Source organism: Scyliorhinus canicula, chromosome 1, assembly GCF_902713615.1.
Source record: "Scyliorhinus canicula chromosome 1, sScyCan1.1, whole genome shotgun sequence".
In the NCBI taxonomy this organism is placed as follows: Eukaryota; Metazoa; Chordata; class Chondrichthyes; order Carcharhiniformes; family Scyliorhinidae; genus Scyliorhinus; species Scyliorhinus canicula.
Genome location: NC_052146.1, coordinates 264,633,803 through 264,659,864, shown reverse-complemented (window position 1 = coordinate 264,659,864; position 26,062 = coordinate 264,633,803). Strand labels below are relative to the sequence as shown.

At 45.3% G+C, this 26,062-nt stretch overlaps 1 protein-coding gene across 7 annotated transcripts in view; it reads right to left on the bottom strand.

Moving 5' to 3' along the window:
- The window catches only part of LOC119973985 (echinoderm microtubule-associated protein-like 4), a 403,736-nt gene that overhangs the window by 58,928 nt on the left and 318,746 nt on the right, over window positions 1–26,062 (bottom strand). For all 7 annotated transcript variants that reach the window (XR_005462431.1, XM_038812765.1, XM_038812749.1 and 4 more), the window contains 7 exons: window positions 25,292–25,387; window positions 22,985–23,119; window positions 20,429–20,564; window positions 15,848–15,999; window positions 13,818–13,943; window positions 12,574–12,705; window positions 3,845–3,912 (listed from right to left, as the gene is read on the bottom strand). Coding sequence is in view for 6 of the 7 variants with exons in the window: in XM_038812765.1 (XP_038668693.1) it covers window positions 3,845–3,912; window positions 12,574–12,705; window positions 13,818–13,943; window positions 15,848–15,999; window positions 20,429–20,564; window positions 22,985–23,119; window positions 25,292–25,387 (845 nt within the window). In the remaining variant the exon portion in view is untranslated. The remainder of the gene's footprint in view (window positions 1–3,844; window positions 3,913–12,573; window positions 12,706–13,817; window positions 13,944–15,847; window positions 16,000–20,428; window positions 20,565–22,984; window positions 23,120–25,291; window positions 25,388–26,062) is intronic.

Sequence of the window (26,062 nt, the reverse complement as noted above, 5' to 3'; positions counted from 1 at the left end):
GTGCGAACAGACGTGATTATTTGATCGGCCCATTCAGTCCCCTCACGTTCCACGTGACCAGCCTGGTTGGGGGGTTCCCCCGCCTCTCTCCCTAGCTGATCAACCATATACCTTTTTGGGCCAGCCCCCGGCCTGTGTCATGCGACCCTCTAGGCCCACCCTCAGATGCCCACCGTCATCACTCCCTTTCCAACTGTGCCACACCAACAACATCCTTGTCAGCAACCCTCACTCCCAAACAAAACAGCCCCATCCCCCTACCCTGTACCCACCACCTCAATGGCCCCCCCACTGTGCTCCAGTTAACTAGCCCAGCCAGTTAGTATGGCAGCCCCCGCCCAAGGACTTCAAACCTCCTACCCCGCTGATTCCCCTCCTCTCGTCCACACTACCCCAAGAAATAAAGAAACAAAAATACAGAAAAAGGTGAACTCACCCCTGATGCTCCCCAATCGCCACCAAACCCAACAAAATATTTCAGAGGAGAAAAGACTCTCCAAAAACAACCAAGAGACCACAGCTCCTCAAAAGTTCAATGTCTTCCTTCTCCAGCCTTTCCATTGTACCGTAGAAACTCCAGCTCCTCCTCTGGCGTACCAAATTAGTATTCTTGATTCTGAATAGTCACCCAGAGGGTGGATACAGCACTCCAAACAGCACCCCCTTCCTGAAGAGGGCAGCCTTGACCCAATTAAACCGAGCCATCCTCTTCGCCAGTTCTGCGCCCAGGTGTTGGTACACCCCCAACTTATTCTACTCCCAGGTGCACCTCCTCGTCTGTCTCGCCCACCGAAGAATCTTTTCTTTGCCCAAGAAGCGGTGCCACTATCCTCCTCAAATGCCCGCCTGCCTTTGGCCTCCCTATCAACGCCCTGTGCACTCAGTCGGCCTCCAGAAGCTGGTCAAAGGTCCCCTCCCTAGTCAGCTTTTCCAGTATTTTGGCCACATGCGCGTCAGCCTCCGCTCCTTCAATGCTTTTGGGCATCCCCACGATCCGCAAATTTTGGGTTCTGGAGCGGTTCTCCAGATCCTCCACCTTCACTTTCAGCCTCTCTTCGATCTCCTGCATCACCCTCCTCCTCGGCCACCAATGAGGCGAGATGTTCCTCATGCTCCCCCACTGTCCCCTCCACTTTCTGGATCGCCTGGTCCTGGGACTCCAGCCTCTGCTCAACTTGGTCAATCCCTGTTTTGAGTGGCTCTATCACCTTGGCAAGGTCTTCCAGGTCTTCCCTTCTCTGCTGGCTGAACTTCTCATTTAAGAAGTCCACCAGCTGCTCCGTTGAGCACTGGGCAGGCAGGACAGGCCCTTTGCCTTCCGCCATCTTGACCTGCGGCACACAAAGACTCTCCTGCTCCAACAGCTCCCTTCTTCTCGACCCACTCCTAGTTCGTAGATCCATCCACCAGCCACACCAGAGGAGTTACACCTTCTCCTGGCACTCCTACATCTCTTTCTACTTTTTCTATCCAAAATTCCACCTCTCAGACATGGCAAGGACCGAAAAGTTCCACCTTGAACAGGAGCTATCAAATGTGCGACCGTTCACTTCATGGCTTCCACCGGAAGTTCACCCGATTTTCGTCTCTTTAAGAGGTCAATGTTTACTTTTGCTACTCTCTTTCTTTTTACATATCTGTAGAAATTCTCAAATTTCTGTTTCTTGCTCGTTTATTCTCATTTCCGATTTTTGTTCCCTTTTTATCAATTATCAGGTCATCTCCCCCTGTTTCTAAAAAATTCCGATCCTCAGGCAGGATTATAAGCCTCCACTTTTAGTCCAATATTATCTGTAACTTCTTTTATAGGCATTGATTTTCCTATTCTTCATTCCTTGTAACTTCCTCCAGTACGGAAGTATGGTTTGGCAGAAAATACTAGTTTTAAGCAAATACTGAGGCTTTTTTTTAAAGGAAAAATATGTATTCACTGATGAGAACCACAATATAGTTTTCTGCTGCTCAGAACGTTTAGCATGCAATGACCCTTCAATTTTTCTGTCTCGATCTTCTTCACCTGGCCCTTCTTGGAAATCTTTTAAAATGTTAGCAACAGCCAAAATATAGCATAACAAGCGAATGAGACCACAAATATCACAAACCTCCGGCAACATCAGCCTGGGGATGTGCGGGTTGGGTGGATTGGCTATGCTAAATTGCCCTTAATATCCAAGAAAGGTTAGGTGGTTAGGGTGGAGGTGTGGGGTTAGGGTGGAGGTATGGGCTTGGCTAGGGTGCTCTTTCTGGGGGCCGGTGCAGACTCGATGGGCCAAACGGCCTTCTTCTGCACTGTAGATTCTATGATTATCAGACAAAACATCAGTCATATTGGAAATGCCATTCTTTAGGCTCACTTTAGAACATATTTTGCCTCATTTTTCTGATCTTTCCAGACATGTGACTGTCTGGACTAATAGATCTTTATTTGAATATATTCCAGACCCGAGTAAGTTTAAATATTCGTGAACTATTTTCCCCATGGTATTTAGAATACAACACATCAGTAAGTCATAATGAACACTGTATGACATACTTTGGGAAGAAATGAAACATTTATATTGTCTTATATGTAGACCTCCATCCAACACAGCAAGACGTGTGTTTTGAATGATATACTCTTTCTTTTCAATGCTAACTTTTTAGCTAAGGTTCAATACTGCAACAGATTTTACCCATATCTAAATTCTCAATACCAACACACTAACCAGTACTCTGCACTGAAATAATTGCTTGAATTCAAGATATGACCAGCTCTTTTCAGTGTTTCTGTACCCTGCCCAGATTCACAAACTGAATCATTCATTATTATAAGGATATTCTTTAATCTGTATCGTCAATGCCAAACCACATAAAATCCACAGAGCACCACTATCCTGCATTTGAAGTACTCTGCGGCTTCCTGACTGCGAGACAAAAAAAAACTTGTCATAATTTCCAATGTCGCAATTTATTACATGCTGTACGATCCAACACTGTTTTCCTTTGTGAAACGATCTACACTTTCTTCTAATCTTCGTGAAGGCTTTAAAATAAGTCAATCACCTGAGTACAGATAATAAGCTTTCCGAACAGCGAGTTAATGAAAACTTAAAAAAATTACACCTATTAAAAGCTGCCATTTTTTTATAAAGTTGCAACATTTTATAAGGGTTTTCACACTTTAATCCTAAATTCAGTCATTATGCCTTTTATTATTGTTGCCTGTGAGTTGAGAGGAGAAAGAGATGGGAAAATAATGCGTACCACTGCTCAAGGTATCATACATAAGTAGATTGGACAGTAGATTGGTAGCAATGTACAACAACAGTCTGAGCGAGCTACTCACATACAAAATAATTGCACTGGGAGGGTAGCAAGGGTACTCCAGTCAAAACAGAAATTTTAACTTTCTTTTTTACTTGTAAAAGTGCTGCAGGTCATAAACAGAACAGTTTTGTCCCAGGAACACAAAAGTGTCCTGATTGCAGTCTTTATAATTAATATCACTAACATTATGTATGCAGAATTCATATTTTAACTAATTAATTGCAGAAGGAGCTGTGCTCCGAAAGCTAGTGATTTGAAACAAACCTGTTGGACTTTAACCTGGTGTTGTAAGGCTTCTTACTGTAATTAACTACTGTTAGCTAGCTGATCTATTGTTCATTTTTATAGTTTTTTTTCCCCCCAAGAGTGATCGTAGGACAGTAATACATTTATGTTTAAAAAGATTTCAGTTGCAAAATTTATGAGTTCAGTGCAAGTCGTGGAGTTTCTAACTCTCTGTTCAAATGTAAAGCAGCATAACTTGCTATTCCAAACAGATGAACATACAGACAAACTCAACAGACATGATCAGATTTACCTGCCCGAATGCGTTCCTATAGCAACAACAACGCCGCTGGGATGGAATTCAGCACAATGGCCTGGTTCCTAAAGAAAGATCAAAGAAAATATTGTACTTCCATTTAAAGTTATTTAAATGTATTCTCTCAATTTTTTTTTTTTTTTTTGAAGGTGCCTGCCGACAGAACCTGGATTCTGTACCAAATGTGCCAGAGCTGGAATCAAATTTCAAAAGTAGGAAAGCTGGTGCAGTCAATCACACTGGATATGATACCAATTTGAAACAGTTTTTAATTAACCTTTACTGGCAATACTGCTTGTAGCACGGCTCCAAGATTTACCACAGTCAATGTTCTGCTCTGAGCAGGAGTAAGGAACAATCACAAAGTGAATCACCCCAATGCGAGCAAACCAGCTGAGGTTATGGGTTCATTCTTGTGCCAGCCAGATGTCTCACCACATTCAATTAGCATCTTGATTCCACAACCTATTCAATCCCATTTTCTAGCACTTGGCCCATAGCCTTGTGTGGCTTGATATTGCAAGTGTACATCTAAATACTTCTGAAATGTTATGAGAGTCTCTGCCTCCACCTCCCTCTCAGGCAGTGAGTTCCAGACTCCCACCACCCTCTGGACGAAAAGGTTCTACAACCTATCCTTTAGTTTGTCGCTCACTGACTATCAAAAGGAGCTAGAAGTTGTGCTGGGAGAAGGCTGATTATATTTAATTCTCTCATCTTTCTTGTCCCCACCCTTCTGTATTATCATCCAAGAGTCAATTGATGAATTGTGAGGAAAATAGTGGCCACTGATGCATCACGTTTTTTTCACATATGTTTTCCACCATTTGCAAAGGACAAGTCAGGAATATTTGGAAAAGCCACCACTTACTTGAATCGGCAGGCAAACCTACATCAGGCATGGTAACAGATACCAAATAGGAGAAAACACCCTTTCTACTGATCTCAATATCCATGCCTCTAGCCACAATTATTGTATTGCCCTTGTTACAAGCTCCAATCATTTCTTGTTTGATTATCAGTCAAACAGTATAAATTATAGCTAGGCAGCCTATAAACTACTCCCACCAACGTCTCCTGTTCCTTGCTATTCCCAAGTGAGGTGATGCACTTCGGCAGGACAAACAAGGCAAGGGAATGCGTGATAAATGGCAGGACCCTGGGAAACACCTTGGTGTGCATGTACAGTGGTCCCTTAAGGTAGCAGGGCAGGTAGATGCAGTGGTTAAAAGGCACATGGTATACTTGCCTTTATTAGCTGAGGCATTGAGTTTCCGAGGCATAGATTTTAAGAGCAGGGAGGTTATGTTGGAACTGTATAAAATGTTGGTTAGGCCACAGCTCGAATATTGTGTGCAATTCTGTTATCCACATTATAGGGGAGATGTGATAGCACTGGAAAGGGTACAAATGAGATTTACCAGGATGTTGTTTGGACTGAAGAGCTTCAGCTCTGAAGAGAGATTGGATGGACTGGGATTGTTTTAATTGCAACAGAGGAGACAGACCTGGGGGTGGGGCGGAGAGAGAGAACATGATTGAGATATATAAAATTATGAGGGGCATAGATAGAGTAGACAGGAATAACCTTTTCCCTTTGGTGAAGGGATCAATGACCAAGGGGTATTGATTTAAGGTAAGGGGCAGGAGGTTCAGAGGGAATGTGATGAAAAACATTTTCGTCCAGAGGGTGGTGGGAATCAGGAACTCACTGCCCTGAAAGGGAGGTGGAGGCAGAGATTCTCATAACATTTCAGAAGTGTTTAGATGTGCACTTGCGATATCCATACAAGGCTATGGGGCAAGTGCTGGAAAATGGGATTAGAATAGTCAGGGGTTTGGTTTTACCAGCGCAGGCATGAAGGGCCTTTTCTATGCTGTAGACCTCAATGACTAATCTCCACCCATATTGATCATACTTCCTCCCTAACACTATTGCAGGAATATAATCAGTGCAAGGACTGGAATGGGTCAAGAGGGCAGCATGGTGGCGCAATGGTAGGGCAGCACAGTGGTAGGGCAGCATGGCAGCACATTGGTAGGGCAGCATGGTAGCACAGTGGTTAGCATAGTTGCTTCACAGCTCCAGGGTCCCAGGTTCAATTCCCGGCTTGGGTCATGTCTGTGTGGAGTCTGCACGTTCTCCCCGTGTCTGCATGGGTCTCCCCCAGATGCTCCAGTTTCCTCCCTCGGTCCAAAGATGTGCAGGTTAGGTTGATTGGCCATGATAAATTACCCTTAGTGTCCAAAAAGGTCAGGTAGGTTATTGGGTTATAGGGTAGGGTGGAGGTGTGGGCTTAAGTAGGGTGCTCTTTCCAAGAGCCAGTGCAGACTCGATGCGCCAAATGGCCTCCTTCTGCACTGTAAATTCTATGATCTTTGAACTCCATCATCACTTTCATCTAGACAACCAGAGAAGTGTCATAAAAATTACCTTTCCAGCACTGCCCTTTAAGGAAAGTATCAACATGTTTGTCAACATGGGAAAGAAACCTACAGCAACTCATGCTCGGTGTGGACACAGGGAAGGATCGGGGAAAGCGGAGAGAAGGACAGGTGGGGGTAGCCGATGGAGGGCGGATCTGGGGGGGGCGGCGATGGAGGGCAGTGTGGCGGCAAGGGAGGGCACTGAAGAAGGGCCGGGTCGTGAGGGCAAGACGGGCGGAGACAGAGGGAGGGACGGGCGGAGACAGAGGGAGGGACGGGCGGAGACAGAGGGAGGGACGGGCGGAGACAGAGGGAGGGACGGGCGGCGACAGAGGGAGGGACGGGCGGCGACAGAGGGAGGGACGGGCGGCGACAGAGGGAGGGACGGGCGGCGACAGAGGGAGGGACGGGCGGCGACAGAGGGAGGGACGGGCGGCGACAGAGGGAGGGACGGGCGGCGACAGAGGGAGGGACGGGCGGCGACAGAGGGGGGGGGGGCCGGCGACAGAGGGAGGGACGGGCGGCGACAGAGGGAGGGACGGGCGGCGACAGAGGGAGGGACGGGCGGCGACAGAGGGAGGGACGGGCGGCGACAGAGGGAGGGACGGGCGGCGACAGAGGGAGGGACGGGCGGCGACAGAGGGAGGGACGGGCGGCGACAGAGGGAGGGACGGGCGGCGACAGAGGGAGGGACGGGCGGAGACAGAGGGAGGGACGGGCGGCGACAGAGGGAGGGACGGGCGGCGACAGAGGGAGGGACGGGCGGCGACAGAGGGAGGGACGGGCGGCGACAGAGGGAGGGACGGGCGGCGACAGAGGGAGGGACGGGCGGCGACAGAGGGAGGGACGGGCGGCGACAGAGGGAGGGACGGGCGGCGACAGAGGGAGGGACGGGCGGAGACAGAGGGAGGGACGGGCGGAGACAGAGGGAGGGACGGGCGGAGACAGAGGGAGGGACGGGCGGAGACAGAGGGAGGGACGGGCGGAGACAGAGGGAGGGACGGGCGGAGACAGAGGGAGGGACGGGCGGAGACAGAGGGAGGGACGGGCGGAGACAGAGGGAGGGACGGGCGGAGACAGAGGGAGGGACGGGCGGAGACAGAGGGAGGGACGGGCGGAGACAGAGGGAGGGACGGCGGAGACAGAGGGAGGGACGGGCGGAGACAGAGGGAGGGACGGGCGGAGACAGAGGAGGGGACGGGCGGAGACAGAGGGAGGGGACGGGCGGAGACAGAGGGAGTGACGGGCGGAGACAGAGGGAGGGACGGCGGAGACAGAGGGAGGGACGGGCGGAGACGAGGGGGGGACGGGCGGAGACAGAGGGAGGGACGGGCGGAGACAGAGGGAGGGACGGGCGGAGACAGAGGGAGGGACGGGCGAGACAGAGGGCGGGACGGCGGAGACAGAGGGAGGGACGGGCGGAGACAGAGGGAGGGACGGGCGGAGACAGAGGGAGGGACGGGCGGAGACAGAGGGAGGGACGGGCGGAGGGAGGGACGGGCGGAGACAGAGGGAGGGACGGGCGGAGACAGAGGGCGGGACGGGCGGAGACAGAGGGCGGGACGGGCGGAGACAGAGGGAGAGACGGGCGGAGACAGAGGGAGGGACGGGCGGAGACAGAGGGAGGGACGGGCGGAGACAGAGGGAGGGACGGGCGGAGACAGAGGGAGGGACGGGCGGAGACAGAGGGAGGGCCGGGCGGAGACAGAGGGCGGGACGGGCGGAGACAGAGGGCGGGACGGGCGGAGACAGAGGGAGAGACGGGCGGAGACAGAGGGAGGGACGGGCGGAGACAGAGGGAGGGACGGGCGGAGACAGAGGGAGGGACGGGCGGAGACAGAGGGAGGGACGGGCGGAGACAGAGGGAGGGACGGGCGGAGACAGAGGGAGGGACGGGCGGAGACAGAGGGAGGGACGGGCGGAGACAGAGGGAGGGACGGGCGGAGACAGAGGGAGGGACGGGCAGAGACAGAGGGAGGGACGGGAGGGAGCTCCGACTTGCAATTCCAGAGTGGTGAAAATAGAAACCTTTGTTCTCTCTGGCCTTGACGATGTCAACCTAATTTTGTTTGTGAGTTTTCCGCGATAGCTTCGAAACCCTTCTCTCATATAGGGGTTTTTCACAGTATACATTAATCATCTGGAAGAAGGCACTGAAGGCACTGTTGCTACGTTTGCAGATGTTACGAAGATCTGTAGAGGGACAGGCAGAATTGAGGAAACGGGGGGGATGGGCTGCAGAAGGATTCGGACAGTGACAACGAAGTGGCAGATGAAATACAATGTGGAAAAGTGTGAGGTTATGCAATTTGGAAGGAGGAATGGAGGTATAGACTATTTTCTAAATGGGGAAATGCCTCGGTAATCAGAAGCACAAAGGGACATGGGAGTCCTTGTTCATGATTCTCTTAAGGTTAATATGTAGGTTCAGTCGGCAGTTAAGACGGCAAATGCAATGTTAGCATTCATGTCGAGAGGGCTAGAATACAAGACCAGGGATGTACTTCTGAGGCTGTATAAGGCTCTGGTGAGACCCTATTTGGAGTATTGTGAGCAGTTTTGGGCCCCGTATCTAATGAAGGATGTGCTGGCCTTGGAAAGGGTCCAGAGGAGGTTCACACGAATGATCCCTGGAATGAAGAGCTTGTCCTATGAGGAATGGTTGAGGACTCTGGGTCTGTACTCATTGGAGTTTAGAAGGATGGGGGGGGGATCTTATTGAACCTTACTGGAATGTTCGAGGCCTGGATAGAGTGGACATGGAGAGGATGTTTCTACTTGCAGGAAAAACTAGAAGCAGAGGGCACTATCTCAGACGAAAGGAACGATCCTTTAAAACAGAGAGGAGGAGGAATTTCTTCAGCCAGACGGTGGTGAATCTGTGGAACTCTTGTGCACAACCTTGAACTGGATGAAGTTGAGTAAATTTGGTGCATGATCTCTCTCTAGATCTCCCTTCCAAGCTTGATTCCCAACTCCTCCTGCAAATTCTTTTTTATTTCTTCCATAGACGGCTTATCGGTTTCCAGTAGCCATCCATAAATGTCTCAATTTTTTCCCTTCCCCAGGTTGTTAACAATTTTTCCAGTAAAGTCCGTTCCGTCAGATTAGGAAAAGAGGGTATTCTTTGTGCGCAAGGTTTCAGACCTGAATATATCTAAATTCACTCCCCCTAGGTAATTCTTATTCCCAATGTAATTCCCCCAATTATGTAAACCTTCCTGCAATAAATAAGTCCCTCAACCATTCTAACCCTTCACTGTACTACCCATCATACATTGCATCTGGAGGGGGGGGCATGTGGCACAGTGGTTAGCACTGGGACTGCGGCGCTGAGGACCTGGGTTCAAATCCTGGCCTTGGGTCACTGTACATGTGGAGTTTGCACATTCTCCCCATGTCTGCATGGGTTTCACCCCCACATCCCAAAGATGCGCAGGTTAGGAGGATTGGCCACGCTAAGTTGCCCCTTAATTGGAAAAAATATATAACTGAGTACTCTCCCCGCCCCCCAGCAACATCTCACTTTCTCTATATTTGCCACCCAGTAGTAGTATATTATGTTTGGGAGTGCAAACCCCCCCCCCACCTCCCACCCCCCACCATCTTCCGCCCTCTTTGCAAAAAGATCTTCTGAATCCTGGGAGTTTTATCTGCCCACACAAATTGCAAAATTATTCTGTCCAGCCTATGAAAGAATTGTTTGGGAGGAATATTGGAAGGGTTTGGAAGACAAATATGAATCCCGGTAGTACATTCATCTTAACTGTCGGCATCCTTCCCACCAAGGACAACGGCAGGTAATTCAGATCCCTTTTCATGTCCTCAACCAAACTAGACAAGTTCCATTTGTGCATCGTGTGCCAGTCATTTGTTGTTTGCATACCCAGTTTGAACGGTAAAACTCCCAGATTTGTACTCCTTCCCTGGGCATTAACCTGAAATACTTAATTCTTCGACAAATTTAGCTTATATCCTGATAATTTCCCAAATTTCCCCAACAGATCCATTATTTTGTCCATAGACTTCAGCGGATTTGATACCATGTAACCTAAATACCTAAAGTCAATCCCATTTGTCCTCACACTCGGTGTGGGTGCGTTGTATAATAACCGTATCCATTCTATAAATGATGGTCCAAACCCAAATCTCCTCAGGATCTCAAACAGGTATCTCCATTTATTTGGTTCAAAGCCTTCTCTGCATCCATAGGTATAATAACCTGGGGCTCTCTCGCCCTTGACGGAGTCATTACAATATTTAAGAACTGCCTAATATTACTGGTCAGTTGTTATCCCTTAATGAATGCAGTCTGGACTTTCGAGACCACCTCCAGCAAACATCCTTCTAAATCTCGTTAGTTCTTTGGCCAAGATCTTCACATCCGTATTTAGTAGGGAAATGGGTCCATAAGACCCACACTTTGTTGGGTCTTAATCCTTTCTCGGTATCAACAAAATCGAGGCCTGTGTGAGTGTGGCCAGCAATTTCCCCTGCACCATCAATTAATTGTACATAGCTAGGAGACGGGGTGCTAGTTCCAGTAAAAACTGTTTATAGAACTCTACCATGAATCCATCTGGCCCCAGTGCTTTCCCGGATTGCAACAGTCCTTCCCCCTCCGTTATTTCCTGCAGCCCTAGTGATTTCTCCAATCCTCACCTCTCCCCCTCATCAACCTCTGGAAACACCAACCCATCTGAGAATCGTCCCATCTCTCCTTCCTCCCCAGGGCTCTGATCTGTAAAATGCCTGGTAGAATTGTTCAAATGCCCTATTTATTTTTTCCGGCATTGTTACCAACCCGCCTCCTGCCTCTCTTATCAAATTTCTCTTCTAGGAGCCTGCCGTCTCAAATGATGAGCTAGTAATCGACTCGCCTTCTCCCCATATTAATATTCAACACCCCTCGCAAGCGAAGCTGCCTCATCGCCTTCACAGTCGTCAGAAAATCAAAAATCTCCTGAAGCTCCTTCTGCTCCGCCAATAATTCCTTAGTTGGGGGTCACCGCATACCGCAATTCTACTTTTCAACCGCAATTCTACTTTTCAACCAATTCTACAATTCAACCTTTATCTTTCTACTCACTTCAGTTTATCCCTATGGGGTCTTATAGGAGATAATATCCCCCGAACCACTGCCTTCAGAGTCTCCCAAAAAGTCCAGGCAGAAACCTCCCTATTTTTTAAAAAATAAAGGTCCACATTGACAATCTCCCGGGTCATTTTTGCACAAAACACCTTCTCTGCCAGGAGCCTGAGTCCAACCCACACCCTGGTCTTTGGACCTGACCCGTGTCAAACCTTATATCTAAACAGTGTGGTGTTGCAATATAACAAACTTGTTTTTCTAGAAAGAGTTGAATGTCACTTCACACAAAGACATCAGGGGCGGAATTCTCCTACCACCCAGGAATCGGCGGGAGCAGGAATCACGCCCCGCCGATCGGCGTGCCCCCTGCGGCGATTCTCCGTCCCGCGATGGGTCGAAGTCCCGCCGCTGACAGGCGTCTCCCGCCGGCAGGAATTGGAGCACCTCTGGTGCCGGCGGCGCGAGCGGGCCCCCGGGGGGGGGGGCGGGGCGATCGGACCCCAGGGGGTGCCCCCACGGTAGCCTGGCCCGCGATGGGGGCTCATCGATCGGCGGGCTGGCCAGTACCGTGGGGGCACTCTTTTTCTTCCGCTGCTGCCACGGCCTCCACCATGGCGGAGGCGGAAGAGACCCGCCCTACCGTGCATGCGCTGGTGGTGACGTCAGCGGCCGCTAACGCACCACCACATGTGCGGACCGTCGAATGCCTTTCGGTCAGCCCCGACGCCGGGCGGCGGGCGCCAAAGGCCATTGGTGTCGGTTTTGGCCCCAGTCGGCGTGGCTGAAACCACTCCGGCGCGGGCCTATCCCCTAAAGGTGCGGAGAATTGCACACCTTTGGGGAGGCCCGACGCCGGAGTGGTTGGCGCCAGTCCGCTACGCCGGGACCCCCTGCCCCGCCAGGCAGGGGAGAATCCCGGCCCAGAACTCCCAATGGACTGAAAACAACCATAATTAAAATAATTCTGTAGCAATAAATCAAAGACAATATATGACCTTATTTGTTCCAACATTGTTTCATCGTATCATCTTCAACAGACTGCTGGTCAGAACCAAACACATTGGGGAATTAATACGAAGAGACTTGATGGGTTTAAATTTTTCAGAAAAAATATCCCTCCCATCCTCACATGGGATCTTAAAAAAAAATCAATATGTGCAATCTCACAGTTTTACAAAATTAACTTGAAAATACAAAAAATAATTACATCTAAGATTTTGTTCCACTCGAGTGTGTGGTCCACGGAATTCCACAAGCAAACCTGTCGATCCTGGGCACAGGTCAAGAAAAGGTCCTTGAAAGGATGTGTGGCAAGACCCCAGAGTTCATCTGTGTGACCCTGCCACAATTTAAAAAACAAGCATTAGGTTCGACTATACAATCTAGTCAGAATTATTTTTTTATAAATAAGTTTAGAGCACCCAATTCATTTCTTCCAATTGAAAATGAAATGAAATGAAAATTAAGGGGCAATTTAGCGTGGCCAATCCACCTAGCCTGCACATCTTTAGGTTGTCGGGGTGAAACCCACACAAACACGAGGAGAATGTGTGAACTCCACATAGACAGTGACCGAGAGCCGGGATTGAACCTGGGACCTCGGCGCCGTGAGGCAGCAGTATTAATCACTGCGCCACCATGCTGCCCCTAGTCAGAATTCTATACAAATTTTTTCCTGTTACAACTATTAACTTTTTAAAAATAATATGCTCGACACATTATAGAATAGGTCCCTTTCAGCCTGTGTAGTAAACAGCAGACTTATCTACTGCATCAAATAATTTCCAATTCAGAGAACCAAATTAGTTCTCCTGCTTATAATCAGAATAATGGTGTGCATGATTGAACCCTGAAATATATTTTGCAGTATGAAAAAATTGGAGAAAAAAAAAGAGGAAATTTCCATAGTTAACTGTTAAATTTGTAATTTCTTTTTAAATTGCTTCAATTGTTAAAAAGTTTGAACACTATTTTGAACATTAGAAATTCAAGATGAGAAAAATGCAGAATTTATTTTTCAAAAAACATTTCGAATTATTTGATTAGTTCATCAAGAAACACTGAAAGATTTAGCTAAGGTCTTACCACATGTTGACATGTGAGTTTTCTAAACTAAAACACATCAAGTAAGCAAGAGCATTGTGTATAAAATGTATATGTCATAAGATACAGATAAATAATTTAAAGAACTTCCAAAATAAAATTGCGAAGTACATTTTAACCAAACCTTGTTCAGATTACATTTTATTTTGCAGTAGCAATTAAAATGTGCAAAAAGGCATTCAAAAGAAAATGTGTGTTGTAGACTCAAAAAATGTGAAATATCTGCATTTTTATTAAGACTAATGTGAAAAATCTCTTTTTCGCACTCATGTTGGTCCTAAAAAACACTACTTTATTTACAGCAAAGCAGCACTTAGTTATTTAAATAAACTCCAATCACTCACTCACCTGTACTTCTATCTGGAAGCCATCATTGAATGTTCCTCTTAAAATGAAGTTGCGTGATGTGCCAATCAGAAATTGGTCCCCCTTCCCCTCTGCTACCGCTCGAATGGCTCCAAACTGATCAGGAACCTACAGCAACAGAACAATACAAGATAAAATTACACACTGAACTGTTTAAACATATTATATGACAATATGACACCACTACAGTAACATTTCGGACCATATATATTTTGTATTTCAACTGAATAGGAGAATAAAACAAATATACTAATATATCATTTCATTCAGAAGTGATATAAAAATTATAAGTATCTGTTACCTTGGCCTGAAATTCTCTTTAAATCTAAATTCAGATTATTGCAGCAGAAAACAAACTCTATAAAGACCAGTTTTAATGCTTTTCCTGCCCATTATCTGCCAAGTGCCACATTGTAACATTGAAAGATGGTGGTTCCTTTCAAGATTTTCTGAGACGCAGTTCCCTATCTTAGTGTAAGATCTTACAAAGCACCTTCCAAATCTTTATGGGCAGCACAATGGTTAGCACTGCTGCCTCACAGCGGCAGGGACCCAGTTCAATTCCGGCGTTTGGTCAATGGCCAATGTTGGTGTGGAGTTTGTACATTCTCCCCTTGTCTACGTGGGTTTCCTCTCCAGGTGCTCCCTTATCCAAAAATATGCGGATTAGGTGGACTGGCCATGATAAATTCTCCCTTAGTGTCCAGGGCTGTGCAGGTTAGGTTATGGGGATAGGGCAGGGTGGACGGGTGACTGGACAAGGGCAGAACGTTCTTCTGATGGGTCGGTGAAGACTCAATGGGACAAATGGCCTACTTCTGCACTGCAGGGATTCAATGATTTTATCATCCTCAAGCATAGCGTAGTGTTCAGGAAACAACTAATTTGCACAGCCACTTACTTGGGCATGGTGCACACTATAGGACCTTATGATGATTAGGCAACAAATAATTCTTAAAGATGCATGAACGGCAAGCAAGCTGCACACAGCAAAGCCACAGAAACACCAATGAGTTAAAGAACCAAGTTTTCTGTTTCCAAAATGCTTGTTGAGTGTGAAATTATGCCCTATTCTTCTTTGATAGTACTCTGGGATCTGCCACAAGAGGGATAACAGTTCAAAGTTAGATCCAAATAATAGCATCTCTGACAGTTTTACTTCCTCAGTTCTGCGCTGGAAACGTTGATCTAGATTATGTGCATGCATCTCTGAACATTAAAATCTGACTCGGAGGGAAATTAAGGTCTTCACTGATTGTGCATCGTGGATTTTTTGATCATCCCTAATTGCTTTGAAAAGATTATAATGGGAATACTCAAGAAACCGCTGCAATTGTTCTGGCGATGATGCTTTCAGAGTGGTGCTTTCTAGAGAATTCCAACATATTGATAATAAAGATGGTGATGACATATCTACATGAGACTGGGACACTGTAAGGTTCCCAGAATCTTGATACTTTTGTTTGCAGTGATGGGCATTCCATGGCTGGGAAGTTCTGTCAATTATGTTTGGTATCATCTCTAAGGGAAATAGGGAAGTGTAGAGGAGAAACCTCTCCCTGCAGAAGGTTCTTAAAATAATCCCTGCACCCTTCAAACCATTGTATCCTTGACAGACTAGGGGTGGGAATTTCCAGCCCCATGTGGCACGTTTTCTGGCGGTGGAGGTGGCTATCCATTGGCTGGATCTTCTGGCCCCGCTGATGTCTATAGCGTTGTGGGTTGCTTGCTTGTACCGCCACTGGGGAACCTAGTGCGGGGGAGTCGCCTTCGGTGAGACCGGAAGATCCTGCTGGTGGGAAGGGCCGGAAAACCCCGCCCTAAATCTTTCCTTTATTCAACGGGTTACTTTTCTGTTAATAGAACCTGCAATCAAACTTTGTACCTGAAGCTGCTTGACAATTCACCCAGTAAAAGGAGAACTTGTTCAGAAACAATCATTTTAGTATACTTAATTTTTTTTAAACCTGAAAATACTTTTACAATCTTATCAGGATGTCGCATAGGCTTACCTCAATTTCTCTTTCTGCAACGAGGTCATGATCCCACAGGATGATTTTACGATCCTTCCCGCCTCCTGTAAGCAGCATTCCATTTCTCATTTGGCAGAGAGTAAATACACTGCCATCATGCGCTTTAATTTGTTTGCTGATTTGATATACCCCTAAATAATTAAGTGAACCAAATATAACTGATAAGTTTAACTGCATTTTAAACAACAGTAAGAGCATAGGAAAGATGGTAAATTTAACATCACTTCATTAATATGTATATTTCCTAATAACCTTCATTGTACATTTTTAAAAAACAAGCAATATTGGATGATACTAGAGGTCTCACATTTGTGCCTATTAAGTGAACAGATATACATTCTGGGAAATGGAATGCTTTATATACACTTCGCAGTCCTAGGAGACCACTTGGTCCATTGAACCTGCACCAGCTCTTTCAAAGAACAGTCCAGCTCATCCCTCTCTTCTGCCTTTTTCCTAGATTCTGCAATATTTTTCTCCTTCAATTATATTTCCCATTCCCTTTGATGACTACATTGAATCTGAAGCCACTACATTCAAAATCCTCATTTTCTTTTGGCAATCATTTAAAATCTGTGACTTCTGGTTATCAACCCTTTAGCCACTGGAAACAATTATTTTTATGTATTCCATCAAAACCTTTCATAGTTTTAAACACCTCTAACAAATTTCCTCTTAACCCAGCTTCTGTAATTCTCCCATGTAACTAACTCCTCATCTCTGGAACCACTCTAATGTCTCACTTCTATACCCACTTCAAAGTCATCACATTCTTCCTAAAGTGTAGTGCCCAGAATTGAAGAAAATGCTCCAATTTGGAGTCCTTGCACCTTCTTTAAAACTGTACCATTAAAAATGCATTCTCTCCTCATTCTTCCTTTCAAAATTTATCACCTCACATTCATCGACATTGAATTTCATCTGCCATATATTCACCCATTTCACCAGCCTATGTCCTCTTGAAGTCCATTATAATCTTTCTCACTGTTAACTGACTTTCAAGTTTTCAGCATTATTCTTTTCAGATTACAAATCTAATCCATTCTCGAATGCCTCAATCGAAGCTGCCTCCACCATGCTTTCAGGCAGTTCATTCCAGATCGTATCTACTTGCTATATAAACGTTTTTCCTCATGTCACCATTGTTAATTTTGTCAATTATGTTAAATCAGTGCTGGTTCTTGATCTTTCCATCAATGGGAACAGTTTCTCCCTATCTACTCTGTCCAGATCCCTCCTGATTTTGAATACCTCTATCAAATCTGCTCCCATCCTTCTCTTCTCCAACGAGAGCACTCCCATTTTCTCCCATCTATGCAACCAAAATTCCTCATCCCTGGAATCATTTTCATGAATCTTTTCTGCACCCTCTTTCATATCTTCGCATTCTTCTTTCAGTGTGGTGCAAGACTCCAGTTGAGACTAAACCAGTGATTTATACAGGTTTAACATAACTTCCTTTGCTTTTGTCCTCTATGCTGCTATTGATAAAACCCAGGATGCTGCATGCTTTATTGACACTGCAACTATGGTGTGTCGGTGTTGGAGGGAGTGATTGTTTAAAATGGTGGATGGGGTTCCAATCAAGTGGGCTGCTTTGTACTGAATGACGTTGTACTTGCTGAATTATGTTAGAATTGCAGTGATCTAGGCAAGTGGAGACTCTCCTGACATATACCTTGGAGATGGTGGAAAGGCTTTAGGGTGTCAAGAGATGCTGCAGATAACTTACTGAACATTGCATCAATTAATAAGCATCCCCACTTCTGACTTTATAATGGTGGGAAGGTCTCTGATGAGGCAGCTAAAGATCATCTTAGCCCCATGACAACGCTGCAGGAGTACTCAGGGTGGTGTCCAAGGTCCATCTAAGAGGATTGGTCTCCACGACTAGAACAATCTTCCTTTGTGCTAGCTTTAACTCGAGCCAGAAGAGAGATTCCCTTCTGATGTTTATTTACTTCCAATTTTAAAAGGGCTCCTTGATGGCACACTTGGTCAAATGCTGCCTTGATGTCAAGGGCAATCATTCTCACTCCCCTCCAGAATTCAGCTTTATTGATCATGGTTGGACCAAAGCTGTAATGAAGTCTGGAACTGGGTAGTCCTAGTGGAACCCAAACTGAGAACTGATGAAGAGGTTATTGATGCAGGAGGATGCCCTTCATGTAAAGATGGTACTTCATTCCACAAGAACTGTAAAATGGTCACTCTTACCAATACTGTTATGGGCAGATGCATCTGTAACCAGTAGTTTGACATGGACAAGATTAAGGAGGTTTTCACTTGTATTGGTTCTCTCACCACTTGCTACAAGCCCAGTCAGGGAGATATGTCCTTCAGGACTGTAGTAATCCACGGGAGGCAGGAGTTCCGTCACCACACCAATATTTATTTACAATAACGATATTACAGGAGCAGCTACAAACAGTGCTGCTAGCAGTCCAGTCAACTTAAGACTAGCTCACAAAGCCTACACAGGTGATTATATAGGCCCCCTCAACGAGCTATCATTGAGGGAGCTCATACTCCAATTGGCCAACCAATAAAGCCAATTGGAGTTCATTACACCCCCCCCCCCCCCCCCCCCCCAAGGTCCGAGGAATTCCTGCCAGCTGGCATTCCTCTGAGCTTCTTCCTGCTTCTCATGTCTGGGTCTGTCACCTCTGTGTCGTCCGCCGGGTCGTTCTCCGAAGTGGGCGGGGTGTACCTTATAGGTGCCCGTCTTTTCCTTGACGACCTCCTTGGAAGTTGTTCTTCCTGCTTCGCTGTGTAGAATCTGTACCTACGCAAAATGAGGGGTGGTTTTGGGTCGTAGTGCTCTTTCACCAATTCCGTTACTTCTTGGAAAGTTTTCGTGTCCGGTGGATCGGGATAAGTCAGACTACGTATAATGGCGAAAGCGGAGGGTTCGCACACCGACAGCAGGATAAGCCGTCTCCTTTTGTCTGTCAGTATATAATTTGCCCGGAAGAAGTAACACATTCTCTCCACATACTGGGACCAGTCCTCAATAGCCGGGTCGAATGCCTCTAACCTCCCAAAAAACGGCATTTTTAAAATGGCAAGGCTTACCCTCCGAGTGCGGCAGCTGGTCTCCGCAAAATTCGTAGTTTACCTCGTCGCCACTGTAGTAATCCACGGGAGGCAGGAGTTCCGTCACCACACCAATATTTATTTACAATAACGATATTACAGGAGCAGCTACAAACAGTGCTGCTAGCAGTCCAGTCAACTTAAGACTAGCTCACAAAGCCTAGACAGGTGATTATATGGGCCCCCTCAATGAGCTATCATTGAGGGAGCTCATACTCCAATTGGCCAACCAATAAAGCCAATTGGAGTTCATTACAAGGACACAAGTCATTTGGGTCAGTAGTGATGCTATTAAACCACTCTTGGTTATGGAAATTAAAGACTCCAATTACCATATATTGTGTGCCCTTGCTACCCTCAATGCATCTTCCCAATGACCTTCAACATGGGGAACTGATTTACCAGCTGAGACAGAGCAAGTGGTGGTAATCTGTAGGCAAGTTCCCAGGGCCCCTCCCCCTAGACATTATGCCATCATGCCGCTACCTCTGTTCGATCTGATCTGATCTGCCAGGACAGTACATGCCGGTTTAGCTCACTTGGCCAGACAGATGGTTTGTGAAGCAGAGCAAGGCCAACAGCACAAGTTCAATTCCCGTACTAGCTGAGGTTATTCATGAAGGCCCCAGTTTCTCAATCTTGCCCCTCACCTAAGGCGTGATGACCCTCAGGTTAAATCATCAACAGTCAGTTCACCCCCTCAAAAGGGGAAAGCAACCTATGGATATCTGGGACTATGACAACTTTAGTTTGGATAGTGATGAAGGGGTCTGGGATGTCGGTTAAAAGACATGATTCAGTGAGTATGTCTATGTCACGCTGTTGCTTGACTAATCTATTCAACAGGTCTCTTAATTTGGCACAAATCCCCAGATATTAGCAAGAAGGACTTTGTACAGTTGCCTGAATTATATGTGTGTTTGTCGTATCGATGCCAGAAGGCCGATTTGTCACATTTAAATTCCTATTATTTCTTGTAGCAGTTTGGTACAACTAAGCGCTTGCCAGACCAGTTCATGTGGCAGTTAGGGTCAACTACATTGCTGTGTCTTGCTGGAAGAATGACACATTTTTTTCTCTATAGGACTAAATGGTTGTTACAATCTGGGAATTTTATGGCCATCGTTACTGATACCAGATTTTTTATTCCAGATTAAAAAATAATAATAATTTACTGAACTTGATCCCCAGTTGCCATGGTAAGATTTGAACTCATGTCACCAGATCATTAGTCCAGGCTTTTTTGATTATTAGGGATTGATTATTGATTAATATAGCCACTATGTTACCTGAAGATAGAAACTGTCTAAACAAGCTATAGTTAACTGCAAATCTTTGAAAGTATTTTTTTTAACCATTAGGAATAGCATGACTACAAGTAAATATAATCAACTGGAATAGTTATTCCATTACAGGTAAACTTGCACTGCTTTGATGGAGTTAAAAAAAAAAAACTGCATTTACCTTTGGGTCCTTTTCCTTGTGCAGACTCCACAGTAGTTCGATTCCAAATTAGCATAATCCCTCCAGAATCTCCAGTTAGCACGTCACCATTCTCCAAAAATGCTAAACACTGTACAAACTTTGGTTTTTCATATTTCTGAAATATATAAATACTGATGGGTTTTAGAAATATTAATTTTGAACTCAAATTTCTCTTTCACATCCTCAGTGTAACTTACTTTCATTCTAGTTGTGTTTTGGTTTATTGTCTGATGCTACATTCTGTTCTACAACTCTTCTTGACAAAGTTAAGTGAGGTAGAATATAGGTAACTGACATTCCTCATCCTGTGGTAGCATCTCAGCATTTTTGATGCCTCTTCCAAACAGCCTATCTAAGACCAAAAGGTTAGGTGGGTGAATCACATACTGCGTGATTGCAAGATGGGGAACACCCAGGTGGAAAGAATTCTGCTGGAGTAAAAGGAACATCAGAAACGGAGGCAAAGGAGTGTTTGAGCAGCTTGACAGCTGTGGAAGTATCGTGACAAACAACAGACAAATGGCTGAACCTTTGTTCTATTAATTTTTTCTCAAACTGCATTTCTGCCAGATATTTGGTAGGATCTGGTTACTGACAAGTAACCTTTTGTTTGAAGTAGACAAATTTGAGGCATCTGCTAAGAGAGTACAGTCATAACATTTCATGGTTTTTGAACAAACAAAATAAAATTTACAATACAAGTTTAAAAAGATAAAACAATTTACAATATGTATCTAATACTCTAATATGTAGGGTTACTAGGAGGTAAATATGATTGAAAACTGGGGTCTAACACCTGCACTACACATTAAATGGAAAATGTGATCAAGGCAGGTCCCACGGATTTCTCAGCAACTCATTCAGATAGCAGTGTTCACCGAGTTACACAGGGCGGAATTCTCCGCTCCCGGGAAAAGTCGGGAGGGCTGTCGTGAACTCGGCCGAGTTTCACAACGGCCTCGGAGGCCGCTCCTCGTCCCCTATTCTCCCCTCCCGGCGGGGCTAGGAGCGGTGCTCCGTAAATCTCGGCGCGACATGACGCGGCCGGCGCGCCTAATGACGTCAGCCGCGCATGCGCAGGTTGGCCGGCTCCAACCCGCGCATGCGCGGCTGACGTCACGACGCTGACAGCTTGAACCCGCGCATGCGCGGTGGCCGTCTTTCCCCTCAGCCGCCCCGTAAGACGTGGCGGCTCGATCTTGCGGGACGGCGGAGTGGAAATAGTGAGTCCGATTGAGACGCCGGCCCGACGATCGGTGGGCACCGATCGCGGGCCTGTCCCCTCCCGAGCATAGTCGTGGTGCTCTTTCCCCTGTACTCCCCCCACAAGCCCCAAACGGGCATATCTCACCCGTTTCACGACGGCAACGACCAGGTGTGGTTGCTGCCGTCGTGAAAAACCGCGAGCGGCGATTCTTCCGAGCCCGGGTTTGGGGGGGGGGGGGGGGGGGGGGGGGGGGGGGGCGCACCTGGGGGGCGTGAATTTTCCTGGTCTCGCTTGTCTGTGTTTACCAATAGCCCGAATTGTTACCTATGCTGCTTCCTTTAATCCCTACCCTATTTTTATATGAAAAACTTTAACGTATTTCATATTCTCCCTATTTGCTCTCACTGTCACTTAGCAGTTAGTTCCCCCCCCCGCGCTGAAATGTCAGTTGCAAAGTCCTGTTTTTCAAGCAATCGAAAGTTTCTGAGAACGGACATGAGTACAGTATGGGTCTATTCAGTCAAACAGAAAAATTGCAACCAAACTCAGAAAGGTTGTTGATTCTGGTTTCACCACTTCTTAACTGTATTTGGGGAGAAGGTGTTGTATTCTCTATTCTGCTTTGCCTGGATGGCTCGGATGCATAGTGTTGAATAAAGAACACAAAGCTTTGTTAACGAACACAACTATTAATTTATTATACTACTAAGATTTGTTCACATTTCTAAAGTAGAAGGTTATTATATAAAACTATGCTATCTCTAACTTACAGAACTCTCAAGTATACAACTGCTCTCTATTCCTGACACTCTTCCAGCTCTCTTCTAACTCTTAAATCCTAATCATCTACTAATCCCAGAATCACATGATATATATGACTGTTCTGTGGTTCCCTGTAGTGGTAAGAAGCATTATCATTAACGTGTTGACTCTTTACATCCCAGTCAATATACATATATTACAGAAGGAACAATAAAGTTTGTTTAGCTTCCTTTTGAATATTGAAGGTGAAGTATGTCAAGTTCTTGAAAACGGATCAGGTATGCACCGTGAGAAACTAGGATTCCTATACAGAGGGGTGGGACCTTCTCTGAGGATGAACCTTAGAAGAGCATGTCTGAGCATATCAATGTGAATCATTCCATTTCCCAACTCCATCAAAAGTCTGAATTTTATGCCAGTTTATGAAGTTATGTCCTCTTACCCCAGTTGGGGATTACCACAATTTAGTTTTCACTTACAAAATTCATCTGTTTCTAAATTTGGGTAGAAGATAGCACAGAACACAGCATTATTTTGGTGTTTAGTTGGAGCATATCAAAACTTACCCCAAAAATTCCCTGTTTTCTAGCAAGTGAGTTTCCATTCCATGTCCAGAAAAATACATGAGATTTGCCACAAGTTACTATTGTGTTGGGATCTGTAGGGTGAAAATCAGCAGCAAGCACTGACTCATTGGTACTCTGTTCAAAAGAAAACACAAAAGCATTGCATCAATAAAATGGATTGGCAAATAAAAATAAAGTACACTTTTTCTTCTTAGTCACATGAACAGAATGATCATCTTTTGTGGGGAAACTTCCTAGGCTGGATTCTGCATTTCAGCCTCTAAGTGTCGGCTCGAATGGAGAATTTGTGGGAGATTTGAGGTGGAAAAATTGGTGCCGACCCCTCACTAATTCTGGGACCGGTGAGGTGCTAGCAGCAGCGTCGGGTGAAACACCCGGCTCCTCTGCCGAAAATGGCCGGAGAATAGCCAGGTCCTGGACTGCGCACAAGCACGGCTGATGACCTTCAGTGATCGCACCGTACGACATGGCGCCGGCCGTGCGCGGACTCGACCGCCAACCGCGCCCCATGGGCCACCCCCGCACAAGCCCTCGCAGAAGCCATCCCGGCCAGCGGCATGGATCTTGGCCAAGTGTGGCGGCGCTGGACACAAGGTATTGTCTTACTTGAAGTTTTAACTCTGCTACTGCACAATATGTCATCATAAAGAATTAGTGGGCATTCTTTACAACACTTGAAGTTGGAGGGGGTCATATACCACAAAATATAAATCCACCCATTGCATTTCCAGCTACACAGAGAGGCTACTTTTGCTTTTCCCAACTTAAAGGATTACTTATTTTATCAGTAATTTGCTTTTTTAATTTTTTATCCACAGAATCTGAATTGTATGTCTTGGCACCACAGGATATTGCAGCGCAGAAGGAAACCATGCGGTCTACTGTGTCTTGGCATGCTCTTTGAAAGAACTGCTCGATTAATTTTTAAAAACCTTTCAGCCCCTCGAGTAACCACATAATAAGATCATGGCTGATAGTAACTCAAATCTGCACTTTCCCTACTCCTGATAACCTATCCACCACCTTTTCAGGAAGGGAGTTCCAAAGACTCACGACCCATAGTGAAAATATTTCACCTCATCTCAGTTTTCAATCAGTGACCCCATATTTTTAAACACTGACTCCTAGTTCTAGATTCTCCCATAAGAGGAAACTTCCATTTTACATCCACTCTATCAAGGCCCCTCAGGGTCTTATATGTTTCAATCAAGTCGCCTCTTACTCTTCTAAACTAATTTCCTCATCTCTGAATAGCTTCAAGTGCATTTACATCTTTCTTAAATAAGGTGACCAATACTAGATGTGGTCTCACTGGTGCCCTGTACAACTGAAACATTCCTACTTTCACTTCACAATAAATGATAACATTCCATTAGCTTTGCTAATTACTTGCTGTACCTTTTGCAATTCGTGCACTGGGACACCCAGATCCCTCTGCGCCCGCTCACCATTTTGAGCTTCTTTTTATTCTTCCTGCCAAAATGGGCAATTTCACAATTTCCCACATTGTACACCATTTGCCATATCTTTGTCTACTCACTCAACCTATATATATGTTTTTGTAGCCTCCTTAAGACCTCTTCAAAACTTAGTTTCCTACCGGTCTTTGTATCTTGTGACCTTTGTGGAGAATTTTGTAATTAAGTTGCAAGTTGCAGAATTTTATTTGTTTATTATATTGGCGATATAATAAAAAAAAACGTAATTACTGTAGTGGTTCATTAACCCAACAGCCGAGGCAATTGTTTTGATTTTTTTTTTAAAATGTGCATGAGATGTCCATCCGCATTTATCCTTGAATGGAGGGACTTGCTCGACCATTTCAGAGAGCAGTTAAGAGTCAACCACTTTGCTGTGGATCTGGAGGCCAGACCAGGTAAGAATGGAAGATTTCCTTCCATTAAGGACATTAGTGAACCAGATGGGTTTTATGACAATTAATAATTTCATGGTCACCATTACTGAGGCTTGTTTTTAATTCCACAATTACTGTATTAATTGAATTCAAGTTCTACCAGCTGTCATGATGGGATTTGAATCCACAACTCCAGTGATATTACCACAATGCCACCATATCCTGTGAAGTAGAACAGGGTTCAACTCCCGAAGGGACTTCCACTGTAATACTTCTTTGGTCAAGCAGTATATCGAATAAAGTTTACTGAACATTCACAGATATGTTAAACTGCAACTGTGAACATTTCATTTACTCTAATGAGCAATTTTGTAATTTGCACCTTAAAATAAAAATGACTAAGTTTATTTCTGTGCATTTAACACACATACCTTTATTTCAGCAATTTTGGTTTTTTTCTGCCACTCCCATACGGTTAGCATGTGTTCATTGGAGTCATCCACTACACACAAATGAGTACCTGAATCCTAAGATTTTTTTTTAAAAAAAGGACACAAAACATGTAACTTCACCCTTACAAAGCTTGCAACATTAAAAGGTACATAGGCAAATTGAATATACAGATGTATTTAGTATTCGGAGAGTAGTTTGGTATTTCTGATCTTATCAAGTATGATATTCAAATATTAAACTGGTGCTGCACTATTTTGGATTTAATTTTTAAGCCACATATCCCATTGTTTGCAGATATACAATCGGCCTTCTGTGACTTTGGCTAAGTTTGCACCCAGAAAGTGCCGTATGTAGCTCAACGTCAAATTCTGTTTGAACATCCTCCTGTGAAGTGCCTTGGGATGTTTTACTCTGTTAAAGATGGTACATAAATGCAAGTTGTTGTAAGACAGTGTAATGAGGAAATTTAAAATCACAATAATTTATCCCTTGTTCCTGCCAAGTGACTTTCCAACAACCAGTTCTCACAGGACTAAAATTTAGATGATACTGATAGAATTCCTTCAACTCTTTGAAAACTAGTTTTACATTTAATTTTCCCATTATAATATATGTTTTTTAGAATGCTCTCACATAATGAGGAGATATGGATCATTTGCAAAATACCGGTTAAACAGGTATTAAATTGAATTGGCCCGTACATATGCCTGTAAATTATACTGAGATGACAATTTTTCATTGCCAATTTC